The sequence below is a fragment of the Ovis canadensis genome, chromosome 1 (genome assembly GCF_042477335.2).
Source record: "Ovis canadensis isolate MfBH-ARS-UI-01 breed Bighorn chromosome 1, ARS-UI_OviCan_v2, whole genome shotgun sequence".
NCBI lineage: Eukaryota > Metazoa > Chordata > Mammalia > Artiodactyla > Bovidae > Ovis > Ovis canadensis.
Genome location: NC_091245.1, coordinates 41,331,690 through 41,350,469, shown reverse-complemented (window position 1 = coordinate 41,350,469; position 18,780 = coordinate 41,331,690). Strand labels below are relative to the sequence as shown.

The window sequence follows — 18,780 nt, the reverse complement described above, 5'->3', positions numbered from 1 at the left end:
TTGAGGTAGTTCGAGCATTCTTTGGCATTGTCTTTCTTTGTGATTGGAATGAAAGCTGACCTTTTCCAGTCCTGTGGCCACTGTTGAGTTTTTTAAATTTGCTGGCATACTGAGTGCAGCACTTTCACAGCATCATCTTTTAGGATTTGCAATAGCTCAACTGGAATTCCATCACCTCCACTAGCTTTTTATCTACCCATACATGAAAGACTTAGCTTGCTAATTGTACCTATAACCTAAGCAAGCAACTTCTGAGAGGAGAACCGAGAACACAACAGAGGAGCCAATGGTCTATAGCATCACAGTTAAATTTTCTCTATTCTAAAAAACTCTGAAAGAATTTGTTGCCCTCCTTGGGGAGTTCACAGGGAGGCAGAAGTTGGGTCACATATTAGTTTTCTAGGTCATTTATAAAAAGGTCTCATAAAAAACAAGTTCCTACTGTATAGCACAGGGAACTATAGTCAATATCTTGTAATAAACCATAATAGAAAATAGGAAAAATAATACATATATTATATATATATGTGAATAGCTGAATCACTTTGCTGTACAGCAGAAATTAACATACCATTTAAATCATCTATACTTCAATAAAGCAAAAAAAAAAAAGTCTTGTTTAAGGGCCTGAATTGTGTCTCTGACACATAAGCATCCAAGTACACCCGCCTCTGGCTATATATATATATATGTATATTTATTCTGGCTATACTATATATATAATACATATACATGTATAATAGAGATACATTCATATCTATATACATGTATGTTTAATCTGAGTCCCTGTTCTCGGATCTACGTGAAAGTCCAGCACCTCCCCTGAATGGAGGAGTCCCCATTTTAGGGAACTCCTTCCGAGAGAGTGGCTGTAGGTCTCTTTCCATGACTCACTCAGCCTGCCCGGTACCAGCCTGGCTCCTCTTGACCATCCAGTGTACTCTCAAGCCTCCAGAGAAAGCTCTCTCTCTGCCCCTCTGCACCCTCTCAGTAGTCTCTCTCCCCTCATTCTCCATAGCAATACTAACACTGGGCAGTTATAAGTTACAAATTCTTATTGACTGTACAAGAATAACAAAAGCAGGTATAGTGTAGCTCAAAGAGAAGTCCACTAAAGAACTCCTCCAAATCAATAACAAAAAGAAAACCCAGTTTTTTAAAAATATAGAAAAGACTTGATTTCAAAACAGTTCAAAAAAGAAAATATATGAATCACTAGTACAAACACAAAACAGTTTTTATCATGTAAATACCATGTAAATTTGTATGAACATCTCATTATTCATCAGAGAAATGCAAATTAAAACCATGAGATACCATCTCTCACCCACTAGAATGGCCACATATTTAGACAATGACAAATATCAAGTGTTAGCAGTGAGATGGAGCTCCTACAACTTGTGTTCGTTGCTAGTGGGGGATAAGATGGTACAACCACTTTGGTAAACTGTTTGGGAGTTTACTGTAAAGAATATACCCACTCTGTGTCCAGGAATTCCCCTTTTAAGCATCTACTCAAGAGAAATGAAAATATATGTACATGAAAAATCATTATAGCAACATTTATGGCAACTTTATTCACAATAATAAAACCTGGAAACAAAATGTTGCTAATAGGAGAATGGATAAACAAATTGTGTGTTTTTTTTAAAGCACAATAAGAATCAGAAAAACAAGAAATTGATACTCATATTAACATTGATGAATCTCAAAACTATACTGAGCAGGACACAAACGAGTACATACTGTTTGATTCCATTTATAATTCAGTCACTGCAAAGAAGGAAGATTATATTTAAAATTGCTTATTTTCCTGTTTATCTAGCTTCATATGTTTCAAGATTATATCTTTTAAAAAGTTTAAGGGTTTACCATGTGCCACTAAATTTCTTACTCTTCTCTATCTATTCTTCTACTAAGATTCTGTTAGGAAGATGAAACGCTGAATTAGAAGGTCTAGAACCTGAAGATACACTTTCTGACAAGTCCAAAACAGGGGGAAAAAATGATTGGAAACATTTCTCTTATTGTACTTTATGGACTTTCACAAAATACTGTTTAACAGCTTTGTATATTCTCTTCAAGTCTTTGATCACTTTATAATAATATAAAATAAAAATTAAACTGCTTCATAACTTTGTTTTAAGCTTTCGTGTAATTGGTGCTGGTTCATTTGGAATCTTAAATACGTTCTTATTAAGTCTCTCTCTCTCTTTTCAGAGAAATGTAAATTAAAACCAAAAGGATATGACACTACATACCTACTGGGATGGCTAAAATTAAAAAGTCTGACCAAATATTGGTGAAGACTGGAAGAAACACACACTGCTAATGGGATTTTAAATTAAGACAGCCACTTTGGAAAACTATTCGGCACTTTTAAAAAGTTAAACTTGTAAACATGGCGGCCCCGACGTTGACTGCGAGGTTGTACTCCTTGCTGTTCTGCAGGACCTCTACCTTCGCCCTCACCATCATCGTGGGCGCCCTGTTCTTCGAGCGCGCCTTCGATCAAGGCGCAGACGCGATCTACGAACACATCAACGAGGGGAAGCTGTGCAAGCACATCAAGCACAAGTATGAGAATAAGGAGTAGCTCCTTGGAGGCTCCCGTCCAGGCCAGAAGGACCAGGTCCAGCACCAGCTGTTTGCCCAGAGCCGGGGCCTCAGCTTGAAGACATGTTCGCGCCGCTTTCCACAGACCACCTTGAGCTGTCCACAGGAGATGGCGTCACCTGACAGACTCTTTAACTTCTGCTGTGTCTGAAGTATGTTTAGTCAGAGTCATCACCAAATAAATGTAAATTGTCCTTGGGAAAAAAAAAAAAAGTTAAACTTGTGCTAATCATTTGACCTAACAATTCAACTTCTAAGTATCTACCCCAGAGAAATGAAAATGCATGTTCACAAAAACACTTGTATGCAAATATTTATAGCAGTATTTTAAGATTTGTGTGTGAAAGTTGCTCAGTCATATCTGACTCTTTGTGACCCCCATGGACTATACATTCCATGGAATTCTCCAGGCAAGAATACTGGAATGGGTAGCCTTTCCCTTCTCCCGGGGATCTTTCCAACCCAGGGATCAAACCCAGCTTTCCCGCAGCGCAGGCGGATTCTTTACCAGCTGAGCCACAAGATTTATTTTTATTTATTTATTTATGGCTGTGCTGGGTCTTCATTGCTATGTGGGCTATTGTCTAATTGCATTGTGCAGGCTTCTCATTGCAGTGGTTTCTCTTGTGCAGCATGGGCTTTAGGCATGCAAGCTTCAGCAGCTGCAGCACGAAACTCAGAAGTTGCCGCTCAAGGGCTCTAGAGCACAGGTTCAGTGACTGCGGCACACCGACTTATTTGCTCCATGGCATATGGGATCTTTCTGGACAAGGGATCAAACCTGTATCTCCTGCATTGGCAGGAGGATTCTTTACCACTGAATCACCAGGGAAACCATTTATAGCCTGGTGGCTCAGGGGTAAAGGATTCACCTGCCAATGCACGAGACACAGGTTTGATACATTAAGTCAGGAAGACCTCCTGGAGAAGGAAATGGCAACCTCCTCCAGTATTCTTGCCTGGGAAATCCCATGGACAGGGGAACCTGGTGGGCTACAGTCCATGGGGTCACCAAAGAGTATTATTCACAGCCCTCAAACTGGAAACAGTGTTTACCAAAAGGCCAGTCAGTAAGTGAGATGTTGTATATCTATAGCGTAGTGCACTACACACAATAAAAGCATTATATTAAATGCAAGGAGGCAGACCCAAAAGACTACATATTGTATGATTCCATTTATATGAAAATTCTAGAAAATGCAAAACTATAGAAACAAAGATCAGTGATTGCCTAAGACTGAGGGTGGGAGCAGAGATGGATTGCAAATAGGAACAAGGGAATTTTTTCTGGTGGTGAAAGTGTTCTAAAATTGAACTGTGGCAATGGCCGAAGAGTTGTATGAACTCACTAAAACTCAACAAGATTTACACTAAAATGGGTGAATTTTATGGCATCTAAATTAAACTAAATAAGCCTGTTTTAAACAAAACAAAACAGAAGGCTCTTGTGTCTTCAAGACACACTTTTGGGCTCACCACTGCAGTGCCTGCATAGCTCTGCATAACTCTGGTAAAATTTTCCTTGCACTCTCCTGTTTACACCCTCAGAAGGCCTCATCGGAGACCAGAAGCAGATGGTCTAGTAAGCAGTGCTAATCTTATGGCAGGTGGGGATCTTCTTTGTCTTGGTAGAAGTTAGAAGGAGAAAACCAACAAACAGGAACACAAGCAGAAAAGCGTGACTGGGATGGCAAAGACCTTAAAATCATATTCTAGCCATTCATTGTTCTTCTAGTATATACTTTTTGGTCTTTTCTGTGCCAGGTAAGTGCTGTGGCAATAAAATAATCAACATTATGGGCAAAGTCCTTACGGGGCTTATATTCTAGATGTATGAAACAGATCATACATCAACTGATAGATAGACAGATAGATAGATGGATGAATAGATACAAAGATAGATAAATAGATGACAGAAAGGTACGTAGAGCTATAGATAGGTATAGAGATACAGAGATAGATACTATATAGATACATATGTAGATGATTAATAAAAGAAAGTATAAGCTTATCTCATTTTTTTGCACTTTGTATGTCCTGTATTTTTTTAAATTATATGTTGATTTTCTTTTTCTTTTTTAAAATTTGTTTGACTGTGCCAGATCTTAGTTGTTGCACATGGAATCTTCAATCTTAATTGCAGCATCCCTAGTCTCTGACCAGGGATAAAACCTGTGCCCTCTGCAGTAGAAGTGTACACCCTAACCACTGGACCACCAGAGAAGTTCCAATACTTCGTTTTCTACAATTAAAGATTTGTGGCAACTCTGTGTCAAGCAAGTCTATCAGCACCATTTTTTCCAACAGCATTTTCTCATTTCATCTCTGTGTCACATTTTAGTAATTCTTACAGTATTTCAAATTTTGTCATTATTACTACATCTGTTATGATGACCTGTGATCAGTGATCTTTGATGTTCCTATTATAATTGTCTTGGGGCACCGTGAACTGTGCCTATATAGGATGGCAAACTTAATAAACGTATGTGTTCTGATGGCTCCACTGACCAGCTTTTCCTCTATTTCTTTCTCACCTTAGGCCTCCCTATTCCCTGGGACACAACAGTATTGAAATTAGGCCAATTACTAACCCTACAATGGTCTCTAATTGCTCAAGTAAAAAGAAGAGTCATACATTTCTCACTTTAGAAATGTAGAAATGATTAAGCTAGAAATGATTAAGCTTAACGAGGAAGGCATGTTGAAACCTGAGAATGGCTAAAAACGAGGCCTCTTGCACCAAACAGCTGGCCAAGTTGTGAATGCAAAGGAAAGGTTCTTGAAGGAAGTTAAAAGTGCCACTCCAACAAACACAGGAATCATAAGAAAGCAAAACATCCTTATTGCTGATATGGAGAAAGTTTCAGTGAGTGAAGTCACTCAGTCACGTCCGACTCTTGGCAACCCCATAGACTGTAGCCTACCATAGACTGTAGCCTATAGGCTTCTCCATCTATGGGATTTTCCAGGCAAGAGTACTGGAGTGGGTTACCATTTCCTTCTCCAGGGGATCTTCCCAACTCAGGGATCGAACCTGGGTCTTTCGCGTTGCGGGCAGATGCTTTACCCTCTGAGCCACCAGGGAAGCAAGCCTAATCCAGAGCAAAGCCCCAACTCTGTTCGATTCTATGAAGGTGAGAGAGGCGAGGAAGCTGCAGAAGGAATGTCTGAAGCTAGCAGAGGTTGGTTCATGAAGGAAGGAAGCCATCTCCATAACATGAAAGTGCAAAGGGGAGCGGCAAGCGCTGAGTCTCAGAAGCTGCAGCAAGTTACGCAGAAGATCCAGCTAAAATAATTAATGAAAGTAGCTACACTAAACAATCTAGGGCTTCCCTTGTAGCTCAGTTGGTAAAGAATCTGCCTGTAATGCAAGAAACATGGGTTCAATTGCTGGTTTGGGAAGATTCCCTGGAGAAGGAAATGGCAATCCACCCCAGTATTCTTGCCTGGAGAATCCCACAGACAGAGGAGCCTAGCAGGCTACAGTCCATGGGGTCACAAGAGTCGGCACAACTTAGCGACTAAAGCACCACCGCACTAAACAATAGATTTTTAATGTAGACAAAATAGCCTTCTCTAGGGAAAAGATACCACCCAGGACTTTCACGGTTAGTGACGAGAAGTCAATGTTTGATTTCAACGTTTCAAATTCACTTGTTATTAGGGGCTGATGTAGCTGGTGACTTTAAGTGGAAGCCAAGGTTCATTTACCATTCTGAAAATCCGAGGGTCCTTAAGAACTATGCTAAATCTACTCTTCCTGGGCTCTATCAATTGAACAACAAAACCTGGATGATAGCACACCTGCTGACAAAATGATTTATTGAATATTTTAAGCCCAGTGTTGAGACCTACTCTTAAGACCTATGGCTCAGGAAAAAAAAAAAAGATTCCTTTCAAAATATTAATATTTATTACAATGCACCTGGTCACTCAGAGCTCTGATGGAAACATTCAATGAGATAAATGTTTTCATGCCTGCTAACATCCACCCTACAGCCTATGGCTCAAGGAGTACAGTAATTCTGACTTCCAAGTTTTATTAAGAAATGCATTTCATAAGGCTATAGATGTCATAAATAGTATTCCTCTGATGGATCTGGGGAAAGTCAATTGAAAAGCTTCCGGAAAGAATTCAACATTCTAGATGCCATTAAGAATATTTGTGATTCATGGGAAAAGGTAAAAATATCAGCATTAACAGGAGTTTAGAAGAAGTTGATTCCAACACTCATTGATGACTTTGAGGAGTTCAAGACTTCCGTGGAGGAAGTAATTGGAGATGTGATGAAAATTGCAAGAGAAGCAGAATTAGAAATGCAGCCTGATGATGTGACTAAATTGCTGTAACATCAGTTTAAAACTTTAGTGGATGAAGAGTTGCTTCTTACGAATGAGGGAAGAAAGTGATTTCTTTCTAAAACAATTTTATTTCATTATTTATTTGATTTTTGGCTGTGCTGGGTCTTCATTGCTGCCCAGGGGCTTTCTCTAGTTGTGGCAAGTAGTGGCTACTCTCTAGTTGTGGTGCTTGGGTTCCTCATTGCAGCGGTTTCTCTTGTTGCAGAGCCTGGGCTCAAGGATGTGAAGGTTTCAGTAGCTATGACACATGAGCTCAGTAGTTGCAGCTCCCAGGCTCTAGAGCACAGGCTCAGTAGCTGTAGTACACAGGCTTAGTTTCTCCAAGGCATGGGGCATCTTCCTGGAATCAGGGATCAAATCCATGTCTCATGCATTGGCAAGTGGATTTTATTTTATTTTATTTTTTTACCACTGAGCCACCGGGGAAGCTTGACAGCTATTTCTTGGGATGGAATCTACTCCTGGTGAAGATGCTGAGAAGATTGTTTAAATGACAACAAAGGATTTAGAATATTACATAAACTTAGTTGATGAAGCAGTGGAAGAGTTTGAGAGAACTGACTCCAAGTTTGAAAGAAGTTCTACTGTGAGTAAAATGCTATCAAACAGCATTGCATGCTACAGAAAAATATTTTGTGAAGGAAAGAGTCAATCAATTTGGCAAACTTCATTGTTGCTTTATTTAAGAAATTGCCACAGTCATCTCAACAGTCAGCAACCATCAACAATGAGGCAAGACCCTCCACAGGAAAAAAGATTACAACTCATTGAAGGTTCAGATGATGGTTAGCTTTTTTTTTTTTTTTAAGACCTAAAGTATTTTTAAATTAAGGTCTGTACATTTTTTTAAGACACAATGCCACTGCACACTTAATAGATTACAGTATGGTGGTGGTCCTGTCCTACTCTTGCAACCCTTATGGACTGTAGCCTGCCAGGCTCCTCGGTCTGTGGGATTCCCCAGGCAAGAATACTGGAGTGGGTTGCCATTTCCTTCTCCAGGGGATCTTCCTGACCCAGGAATTGAACCCATGTCTCCTGGCATTGCAGGCAGATTCTTTATCGACTGAGCTATGAAGGAAGTCCTAGATTAAAGTATAGTGTTAACATTATTTTTATATGTACTGGGAAACCGAAAAATTCATGTCACTTACTGATACTCCTTTTTTGTGATATTCCAGTTATTAAGGTGGTCGGGAATCTAATTTGCAGTGTTTCCAAGTTATGCGTAAAAAGAAAATTCTTTAAGTACTCAGAAAAGTGGAGAAGGAAATGGCAGCCCACTCCAGGACTATTGCCTGGAAAATCCCATGGACGGAGAAGCCCGGTAGGCTACAGTCCATGGGGTCGCAAAGAGTCAGACACGACTGAGCGACTTCACTCATTCACTCACTCAGAAGAGAGTTAACAGGTGACATTAGAGAGTGGCTGAACCACAAGAGGAAGCCAGTCATGCAAAGACCAGAGGGAGGAGCATCCTAGGCACCATTTTTTTGTTGTTGTCCCTTACCACTCAAGGTCTTCCATTCCCTTTTCACTCAGCCTAAAATTCCCCAAATTCCCTCAATCAGCTTAATTAGGTCACACTCATTGGGAAAATCACAACCTTGTTCAAATTCAACTTTCCACCCACACTGGTCTCACTTTAAGCTTGTCACTTGTGTGTGCTAAGTTGCTTTAGTCATGTCTGACTCTGTGGGACCCTATGGACTATAGCCCACCAGGCTCCTCTGTCCATGGGATTCTCCAGGCAAGAATGCTGGAGTAGGTTGCCATTGCCTCCTCCAAAGCTTGTCACTTAAGAAGCCCTTACTGTTCCCCAGCCAATATCTGCTGACTCCCTGATCCGTTCACTCTCCTGCACCCTACAGTCATATGTTCACTTTCTGCTAACACCCTTGTCTCTCTTTCCCCCTATCTTCACACTCAGCTCATGACTGTGCTTCTTTCTTGAGAAAACTGAAGAGTCAGAATCCACATGTCCATAAAGGTGTACCAGGTTAGACCCTGCCCTCATAGCACACTCAGAGATCCTGTATAAAAGCTTCCACTTATACACTCTCCCCCTCCCCTAGGGGACTCTATGTCATGAACTTTCCCTCTACTGGATCCTTTCCGTCAGTGTATGAATTGTTTCAAGCACTTTGAAGACAAGCAACCAAAAACCACCCCTTGCCTTGATTTCCCTTATTTGATTACCAAATTACTTCTCTGTGAGCTTTTGTATGAAGAAGGAAATGGCAACCCACTCCAGTTTTCTTGCCTGGAGAATCCCATAGACAGAGGAGCCCTTCAGGTTACAGTCCATGGGGTCACAAGAGTTGAACACGACTTAGCGACTAAACCAAGCTTTTGTGGCCAAACACTTGTCTACACTGCTGCTGCTGCTGCTGCTAAGTCATTTCAGTCGTGTCCGACTCTGTGAGACCCCACAGACGGCAGCTCACCAGGCTCCGCCTTCCCTGGGATTCTCCAGGCAAGAACACTGGAGTGGGTTGCCATTTCCTTCTCCAATGCATGAAAGGGAAAAGTGAAAGTGAAGTCGCTCAGTCATGTCCGACCCTCGACCCCATGGACTGCAGCCTACCAGGCTCCTCCGTCCATGGGATTTTCCAGGCAAGAGTACTGGAGTGGGTTGCCATTGTCTATACTAGCTGCTTCTAATTCCTCTTCTCCGGTTCTCTCTTAAAATCTCTCCAATCCAGTTTTTGTGCCACCATTGATCTGGTCTTTTCAAGGCCAACAAGACAGACAGAAATAAAACCCTACCATAAAGAAGCATGAAAGAGGCACCCTGAGTAAAAGGAGAGGGTGGGTAAGTGGGACAAAGTTCTAAATTCTAGCAGCTGGGTTGACTACCTGTATCATAAGAATTCCTTAGGTAAACTGTTTCCTTCTACTCCATTTGAACAATACTTCCTTTCTATATATTGTATTTATTTTCTCTGGAATCTACTGTTGTGCAGTTTCTGAACATCAGATTAACCTGCTCACCATTCAGGAAAAGTAGAGTTAAAATCATAGCAGAGAGGGAGAGATTGCTCATTTACATTTAACTGTAAAAATCAGTGTGGAATCTCAGACATGTAGCAATCTCTTTTACCCAACCAGAAATATATATTTTTTTAGTTTGAGAAAGAATTACACCCACCCACCCACCCACCCCCGAACAATATCCTTTTATTTGAAAATGAATGTAGTTGCCATTTGAAATAATTTTGAGCTATCCCTCTTTATAATTGGCCTTGCCAGAAATTTTGTATATTAACTCCAGGAAGGTTAAAAAATCCAGCTGCAGTACTTTGCTTACTGATCTTATGAAAAGGGGCAACTCTGACTTACCTCAGTGAGGTCACCTCAACTCCTTTTGTGGGCAAGGTGTTCCTGTTGGAGACTGCAGCAAATGAGGTAGACATTTGACAGCTGTCCTGGTCAGCTGGATAATACATGAAACCTCAGTGACTTGTGCAGATCAGTGCTTAGCAAAATCCAAGTCACAACCTATTAGTGGGTTATGAAATTAATATGGTGGGTTAATCAATTTTTGGCTTCCCTGCTGGCTCAGCAGTAAAGAACCCACCTGCAATGCAGGAGACATGGGTTCCATCCCTGGGTCAGGAAGATCCCCTGGAGGAGGGCACAGCAGTCCACTCCAGTATTCTTGCTGGGAAAATCCCATGGACAGAGGAGCCTGGTAGGCCACAGTCCATGGGTTCACAAAGAGTCGGACACAACTAAAGCGACTGACAATACACACAACCAGTTTTTTAAAAGATGAAATACAGAAGAAAATACCAGAGTTCAGTACACACACTCCAAGTATGACATAGTTCATGAGACTTTGGCTTCTGTTATGAAGAAGTACATCTTGGATTATAAAATTAAAATTTTAAAAATTAAAGCCACTGCTCTAGATTCATTTATAATATAATAGCCAGAGTGGCTGAATGCACTAATCAAAATTAGAGGACATTTGGAAAATTTCCACATCATATTCAGCGTTATATATCACCAGGCATGAGCAGACACAAGGGAAATACAGAGCACTTTAGAGAGTTTTCCTGTGTTAGGACCAGGTAAAGAGCTTACAAGTCATCTCCAATCTAAACTACCATCCTAGAGACTTCATAATTTACAAACCACTTTCACAAACTTCATCTTATTTGAGGCTCTTGTTCAGCCTTTATAGTAGGCAAGACAGGAAGGCGACAGCATCTGAGACAGGTTTCAATGATCCATCTAGTTTAGTCAGGAGTCCAGCCAGCAGCTGGGAGAAAGATCTAGCCCCACAGCCCCAGGGAGAAAATTGGCAAGGTTGAAAAACCACGTGTGGGTCCTAGCCAAGTAAACTGGGGTTCAGGGCAGAACTCCAGTTTCATGAGGGAGAATGGAAAAGATGAAGAGGAGCTGGGGCAGAAGCCCAGATATTAAACAAGGCACACAAGCGGCCAGGCCCAGCCCATCCACAGCACACTGCTAGATTCTAAGCTCACACTTGCAGAGTTCCAGAGCCCATAACTGCCTTGTGAAGAAGCAGCAGCAGAATATCACGTGGATAAGGGGCAGGATGGAGAAGATCTCAAGAACTGATGAAGGCATGAAGAGACCAGTGGGGAAAGGGAAGTTAATTCATCTGTCTGGCATGAGTAGGGAGGGCTGCCAAATAAAACACAGGGTGCCCCATTGAAATCTGGATTTCAGATAGACAGTGAATATTTTCATGTAAGTGTGTCTTTTGCAATATTTGAGACACATTTATACCCAAAATTGTTGTTTATCTGAAATTTAAATTTAACTGGGCAGACGGTATTTTTATTTACTAAATCTGGTACCCCTACATGTGGGTCTTAGAGAGGATGAGGCTAGAAGGCTTGACAGAACAAGATCTTAAATAATTCTGTGTGCCATGCTTGGTGGATAATAGGAGGCCAAGAAAAATTTTAAGCATGGGAATAATATAATTGGATTTATATTTTAGAATCACCATTATAGTAGTCCTTTGAATAACAAAATATTTCAGATAGATAGAAACTGAGAGAACAGAAAGCTATTTAAATAGCCTGGGTTTGAGAATTGAAAATAACTTTGCTCACTTCACAATTCTCCCTAACACTAGTGAGATTTCCAGGTTTTCATGGACTACAGAGACCAGTGTATTCTTTCAAGAGCTGCTTTTTGTTTCAAGGAATAAAAAAACCTTTGGAAGTGAGGCAGGGAATATATATTTTATTTTTTCTCAAACTCAGTATCTGTCACATTCTTCTTGAGGAGGCTGGAAAGATACGTATATATATCGGTCTCCCACTAGTTAGCTCATGTCTTGCTCACCATTGATTATCCCATAGGTAATCAATAAACACTTGTTGAATGACTTTCTTAAGGGCAAAGTCTATCTTCACCATATTTGTTTCTTTAGCATCTGACCCAAGGCTGGGAATAAGTTTCTCAGAAAACAGTTCTTGATTAGAGTGACCTAATTAATTAACAACTAGAAGTGCTTCCTATTAACTATATTTGTCTAACATTACTTCAAAGGTACAACCTGGCATATTTTTCACATGAATGCAAAAGAAGCGTGCCTTTTCCACTGGACCAGAAAGCTTTTCAAAATCTGCAGAAAGCTTTTCAAAATCTGATGCTGATTAGATGCAGTTTTAAATGTAATCTTCCTCACTTATGTGAAGATGTGTGGAGTTTTCTTTTGAGATGTTTTTGTTTGGGTTTTTTGTTTTTGGTTTTTTGGCATTTTCCTAACTGCTTCCACAAGTATTGTCATTGCCTGGGTATTAATAAATTAGATCTTAATTAAATATTTCTCAGGTAGATCATCATTAAGTGGTATGAGCCAAGTATTTGTCTTCAGTTCTCCAGTGTCAGGATAGTGACTGGCATATGGATCTTTTCCAAGGCTGAAGTGTGAACCTGAAAGTTGGACTTATTTACCTTCATAGTCAGAGAACTTTCATCAATAGCAGGTTTGTTGAAGGGTCAAGAGCAAGAACCCAAAAGGGATGGAATAATTCTAAAAAGTGCATCTGGTAAATACAAATGCAATAACAAAATTATTACAGATACTTGTTATTAAAAATTCTGTTCCAAGTACCATGTGAGGTCTTTGCATTTATTTTATTATATTTTGATTAAATTTAAATCTTAAAATTCCTCTTTGAGGTAGGTGTTGTAATTGTCATTTTATATGTAAACAAATAGAGAATCAGAACTGATGAATAATTTACCCAGGATGACACAGCTAATAGATCGGCAGAGCTGAGATTAGTACCCGATTCCAAAGTTCATCTCACACACCAAGAATTGCCATTTTTCAAGTGTGTATTTAGAGAAATGAAAGAAAATTGTTGGAGTGCCTACAAGAGCTCTCTTTAATCAGCAGCTATGTAGTTATCACAGAGGATTTAAGTTTGATAAAGAATATAATGATGTGAGCATATGGATATGGAAGACAAGAGATATAGAGGTATTTCTTATGTTTTTGCGCTGTGCTCCTTTTTCCTCTGTTTAACTTTGTATTTAAGTGAGCATGTGCCTTTACATGTAATTAGGCCTTACCTTCACCTTGCTAGAGGTTGATACGGTTGCCCTTAAAATTATTATCACACATATTATCTGGGATGAAATATATAAACTTTATTATTTTTTAAAACTTTTCATTTTATATTGGGGCATGGCCAATTAAGGTATTCCCAGGTGACCCAGTATGTAAAGAATCTACCCTAGACACAGGTTAAATCCCTAGGTGGGGGAGATCTCCTGGAAGAAGAAATGGTAACCCACTCCAGTATTCTTGCATGGAAAATCCCATGGACAGAGGAGCCTGGCAGATACAGTCCACGGCGCCACAAAGAGTTGATCACAATTGAGCACACAGGCACACATAGGTGATAAACAACATTGTGACAGTTTCAGGTGAACAGCAAAGGGATTCAGCCATACATATACCCGTATCCGTTCTCCTCCAAACTTTCCTCCCATTCAGGCTACTACATAACATTGAGCAGAGTTTCATGTGCTATACAGTAGGCCTTTGTTGGTTAGCCATTCTAAATACAGAAGCACCCATTCAAACATACGAACTTTAGCGGTTACAGTCAGTAATACCAACTTCTCTGTCTTGTCCAAATGAATACGTGCAGTTCATATTCAGATATGCAATGGAACTTCACCAGTCTAGATTTGTCTGAGCTCCCTTGTGACAGTCTGGACCTTCCTGTAAGCTGTAAATATAATTACATACACTAACTGTTCTCTAATCCTTTAAAGTTGCAAATATGCACTTTTCGTCCAAGTGCCGACATCTTTCCAGCAGCCCTCTTCAGTGTGCTCAACCCAGCCTCTTCACTTAGTTCACTGGGTTCCAAGAAGAATCAGAGTCTCCTAAAGAATGCTGCCTCTGATCATTTAATTCCAGGCTGAGCAGGGTAAAATCAGGTTGAACTTCACCAACATTTGCAATCTATGAAAGCAAAACTCAAAGTGTTGGCATAATTAATTATATTAATTGGATAGGATCTGAAGATGAGGAACCAAATACGTTAAAAAGAGGGGAGATAATAGTTGTTTGTTTGTTTGTTTTTTTAACTGAGGGCTTCCCTGGTGACTCAGTGGTAACAAACATGCCTGCCAATGCAGGTACAATCCCTGATCTGAGAAGATCCCAAATGCCTTGGAGCACCTAAGCCTGTGTACCACATCTATCGAGCCCTGCTCTGGAGCTTGGGAGCCACAACTGCTGACCCCACATGTAGCAACTGCTGAAGTCCCAGGGCCATAGAGCCCCATGGCTCTGCAGTGAGAAGCCAGCACATCACAACTAGAGCTTCAGCAGCCAAGAGAACCAGTGCAGCCAAATAAATAAATAAATTATTTTTAAAAATAACAAAATTAAAAATTTTAGATAGCAAATGATTTGCTTGGCTCTGTAAATTAAAAGCCTGCCCAAAAACGGTCCGTGGAGGTGTAAGCATCAAAAAGCACCTTCAGTGTTCTGCTTTCCCCAAAAACATGGAAGGAATTTCCTAGAAATGGTCAGGATGTATTTATGGAAAAAATCCTCTTCAGACCTTTATATGCTCAATCATTGCCAGACAGGGTGCTAAACATGGGAGATATAATAGGAGCATGGTCCTGACCCTCTTGGTCAGAGAAGTACATCAGCTGTCCTGTACAGTAAATGTTAAAGGAATCATGAAATAAATATAAAAAGGACACAGTGAGTGCCCAAAGGAGTGGTCATCTCTGTGATTCTAATAAAGTGAATTCATAGCAATCATGTAGGGTTGTTCAGCGAGATAGCAAACTCTCCATGTAAAGGTGAAGCAGAACCTCAATGAACAGATAAACAGGAGTCAAGGCACAAGAAAACGGGTTTTGAAGAAGCAATCAGTTCACAGCAGTCCTAAGACATGAATGATCTGGTAAGTGTTCTCCATCTTTAATATCTAGGATACGAATTTCACAAAGCAGAACTGCTGCTCTACATCGTTAACTCCCCCCTCCCCCACTCTCCATCGCCACCCCTCTAACAGATACATCAGGTGAGCAGGGCTCAATTATTCAAATTAAATGTGTGACCTGGAGCAACTCCCGTCACTACCCAGAGCCTCAGTGTCTTTGCCTGAGAAGTGAGGAACCCTGTTCGCTCTAGTCCATTTCTGCTCTGAATTGCGAATAGTACAAGAAACCAGAAAGGAAACTCCAGAGAAACAAAAGTGAAAGTGCCCAAAGGAAATACAATAGTAAACAAAAGCACAAAATTCTATAGCTCACTGAAAAATGTGGCAGAGTTCCAAAATACTTTTTTTCAGCAGCCCGTGAACACGAGACTTGGGAGAGAATGAACTATCACGCCCTCTGAATGTGAATGACATGAGTGTAACGCGAATCCACCTTGCTCCATGCAACCGTCTTCTTAAACAATGCTCCCTGACCTCGAACAACCATTTATTAAGATCTTTCTAAATGAGTCAATCCACGAGGAAAGGTCGGTCCCCTCCTGACAAATCCCTCGGAACACCACACAAGGGTGTGTTCCGCTTCGGGATGAGAGAGAAAAGAGGGTAAAGAAAGAGAGGAAGGAAAGATTCGAACTGATATTAGATTCTGCCTAGTGTTGCCACGCGGTTGTTATGCACAACAGCAGGGAAGCAAACTATTTTAAAACTTGGGAAATACGGTAGTCTTTGAATTTGATCGTTTCTTCCTTCATGTTAGTGAGACTTCTTTGCATGTAACCCAGAAAGGTACACCCGCCTAGGAGCGAGAGCGCGAGCTCTGGGGTGGACCAGCAAGTGGAGGCGGCCAGAATGGACTAAGCTGACAGCTTCGCAGAGCGTCGGCTGCGGGTGTGGGACCGCAACTCGCAACCCGCAACCGCCACGGCTAGAGGGGTCGATCTGGACCAACCGGTGTCAGAGGGTTCCCTAGGTGGGAGGATGCTCCGGGCCCGCCCCGGGAGCCTCCCTTCTCCGAGCAGAAGGGCGCTCAAACGCGTGCACACGCAAACACACACACATCCTTCCCGTGGAGTTGTGTCTCGTCTCCCTTTTGTTTTTCTCCCTTCCCGGTCAAGAGACCCGGAAGTTTTTTTTTTTTTTTTTTAATCCAGTCTCTCTCTCTCTTTTCCAACCCCCACCCCCCCTCATCTATCACATGGCAGAGATAGAATAAAAACAGAAAAATGGCGACGGTCACGTTGTGGCGAGCACGTTGTATCCTTGCTGCGTCATTAGATAATCCTCATGCAAATAGCGGGAAGAACAAAGGAAAGGGGGGTCCAGGACCCCCCCGGGGGCGCAGGTGGGTGTGGGGGCGGCGTGCCCGGCGCGGGGGCGGCAGGGCGCGCGCGGAGCCGGGCGCCGGCGGGAGACGTGCGGCCGCGCGGGGCTCGGTGCGCCGAGAGTCTACGTCCGTGTGCGCGCCCCTGCGGCGCGGTGGAGCGCTGGCCGGGCCGCTCCTGGCCGGGTCTCGCGGCGCCCGAGCCCGCCCGCCCGAGAGCACGGGAAGCCGCGGGGCGAGGAGAGCGGTTCTGGCGAGGCCCGCCGCGACGCGCGCACCCTCACACGCACACGCCGCCGCGGGGCTCGGCCGGCTCGGCGGCCGCGCGGGGGGCGGGCCGGGCGGCGGCGGCTGGGGCTGAGGGCGCGCCGCTGCCCAGAGCCCGCCCTGCAGCCTCCGCGGGGGACTGCACGCAGCTCGCCACCTCGGGGTAGGCGGCGGGGCGCCGGGGCGGAGGCTCGGGGCGGGCTGGGACCCCGCACGGACTTGGAGGGTGTTGCTGGGCTGGTTTTGTTGTGGTTGGGATGTTTTTGGTTTTTTTTCTTCCCCTGCGGGGCGGCGGGGTGGGGGGGGAGCGACCTCGCCCATCGGTATTTCCGCGGTTTACCTCTGGCCCTCGCTGGGGTGCCAGGAGCGGCGCAGGTTGAACAGGGGCGCGGGGAGACCCCCGGTGTCCCGCTCCGGCCCCCTGGCGGGGCAGTGGCGCGGAGGGGCGGGGCGGGTGTGTGTAAATGTTGCGCACTCGCTTTTCCCCCACCCCCGCCTGCTTCCAGGCAGCTGGCGTGGGTCCCTTGCCGTCCGGCGGCGACTGTAAATAGAGCCTGGATGTTGTTTACATGAAGGATCCGGCGGGAGGAGTCTGCGAGGAGGAGGCGGAGGAGGAGGAGGAGGGAGGGAGGAGAGAGGAAGACCGGAGTCCCCGCGGCGGCGGTCCGGGGCGAGGGTGAGCCCCGCGCGGCGCGGGCACCGGTCGCTACCACGAGGCCGGGACGCCGGACCCTGGGGTAGGAGGGAGAATGGGCGCGGGGCGGGGAGATGAGGGGGGTCTGTCTGAGTGGCATTTTTAGCTTACAACCTGCCACGCAGATTCTCCGGGGCGAGAGGGGAGGGGTGTGCAGGGAGGGCGGGGAAGCCTTGATTTCTCCGCACGTTCGTGCTCGCATCCCCGATCTTTTCCCGCTTCCTCTTGGGGCTCACCTGTTTATTTCCATCAACCAGAGCTTGCAGTTGGTTTTTTTGTGTGTGTGTGTAGGCATGAGAGGCTGTTCCTTTTATTAGAAGCATTATTGGGGAAGGAGGGGTGCGTGGCTGAAATTTATGCCGGTCTCGGTCGCTTTTCAAGAAGGGGGAGGGGACTTGGCGAAGATCGCCTGCTCCCCGCCGTAGCTGACCCCATGGGCGTAACCCCTGCCTTACCCCTTCCGAGGAATCTTTTCCCTCACTCAGCTACCCGCAGGCCAGCTACCACCTTCTTGGAGAAGGACCACACCTGTGCTTATTCCTCGCTTTGGAGGAGAGGTGGGCTGAAAAACCGACCAGCTTTCCCAAAGCTGTTAACCAGCCCTCCCGTCCCAGAATCCCAGGCTTTCACCTGCCGATTGCGTGGCCACCTGCGTCCCCCGACCCACCCCTGCAAGTTGTCTACAGATGTATCGGGATTTTTTCTTGCCTCTGGACCTGCAGCTCACAACCAGCAACTAACTGCTGGATTTAGACAGAAAGAAGTGATCTCCTTGGGCTTAGTGTGCGTTCTTCGTTCCCCAGTGGGTCTTAAGATGGAATCTGCCCCCTCTATTCTTTCGCTAAGAGCTTAGTCCAGAATCTGGCCTGAGTAACCAGTTTCTGGCTCTCTTTCTCTGGGCCCCACCCTGGCCCCTCTTGGTTCTCCGAAGCCAAATACGCCTCCCAAGCAGAAGGCACACCCTGCCCTAAATCTAACCATTCCAAAAGGGAGGAGGAAACAGTGGAAGAGAAGGGACCCAGGGGTCTTCTTTCTGTCCTGAGTATCCC

General features: G+C 43.7%; 2 protein-coding genes and 1 long non-coding RNA gene across 9 annotated transcripts in view; 2 read left to right on the top strand and 1 right to left on the bottom strand.

The window, feature by feature from the left end:
- Positions 1-2,829, top strand: part of LOC138442441 (cytochrome b-c1 complex subunit 9) — a 35,658-nt gene extending 32,829 nt beyond the window's left edge. For all 5 annotated transcript variants that reach the window (XM_069593809.1, XM_069593792.1, XM_069593818.1 and 2 more), the window contains one exon: positions 2,221-2,829. In XM_069593809.1, coding sequence (XP_069449910.1) covers positions 2,402-2,596 — 195 coding nt within the window. In that variant the 5' untranslated portion in view covers positions 2,221-2,401 and the 3' untranslated portion in view covers positions 2,597-2,829. The remainder of the gene's footprint in view (positions 1-2,220) is intronic.
- LOC138442464 (uncharacterized) lies at positions 1,552-17,559 on the bottom strand. The gene is made up of 2 exons (XR_011257695.1): positions 17,378-17,559; positions 1,552-2,810 (listed from the first exon to the last, which is right to left on the bottom strand). It is a non-coding gene; the product is annotated as an uncharacterized lncRNA (long non-coding RNA).
- Positions 16,918-18,780, top strand: part of JAK1 (Janus kinase 1) — a 246,801-nt gene continuing 244,938 nt past the window's right edge. Inside the window, exons 1-2 of one of the 3 annotated variants that reach the window (XM_069593727.1) lie at positions 16,918-17,200; positions 17,613-17,774. The gene's annotated coding sequence lies outside the window, so the exon portion shown is untranslated. Of the gene's footprint in view, positions 17,201-17,545; positions 17,775-18,780 lie in introns of those variants that run through there. The other 2 variants (XM_069593677.1, XM_069593735.1) reach the window with 2 other exon arrangements.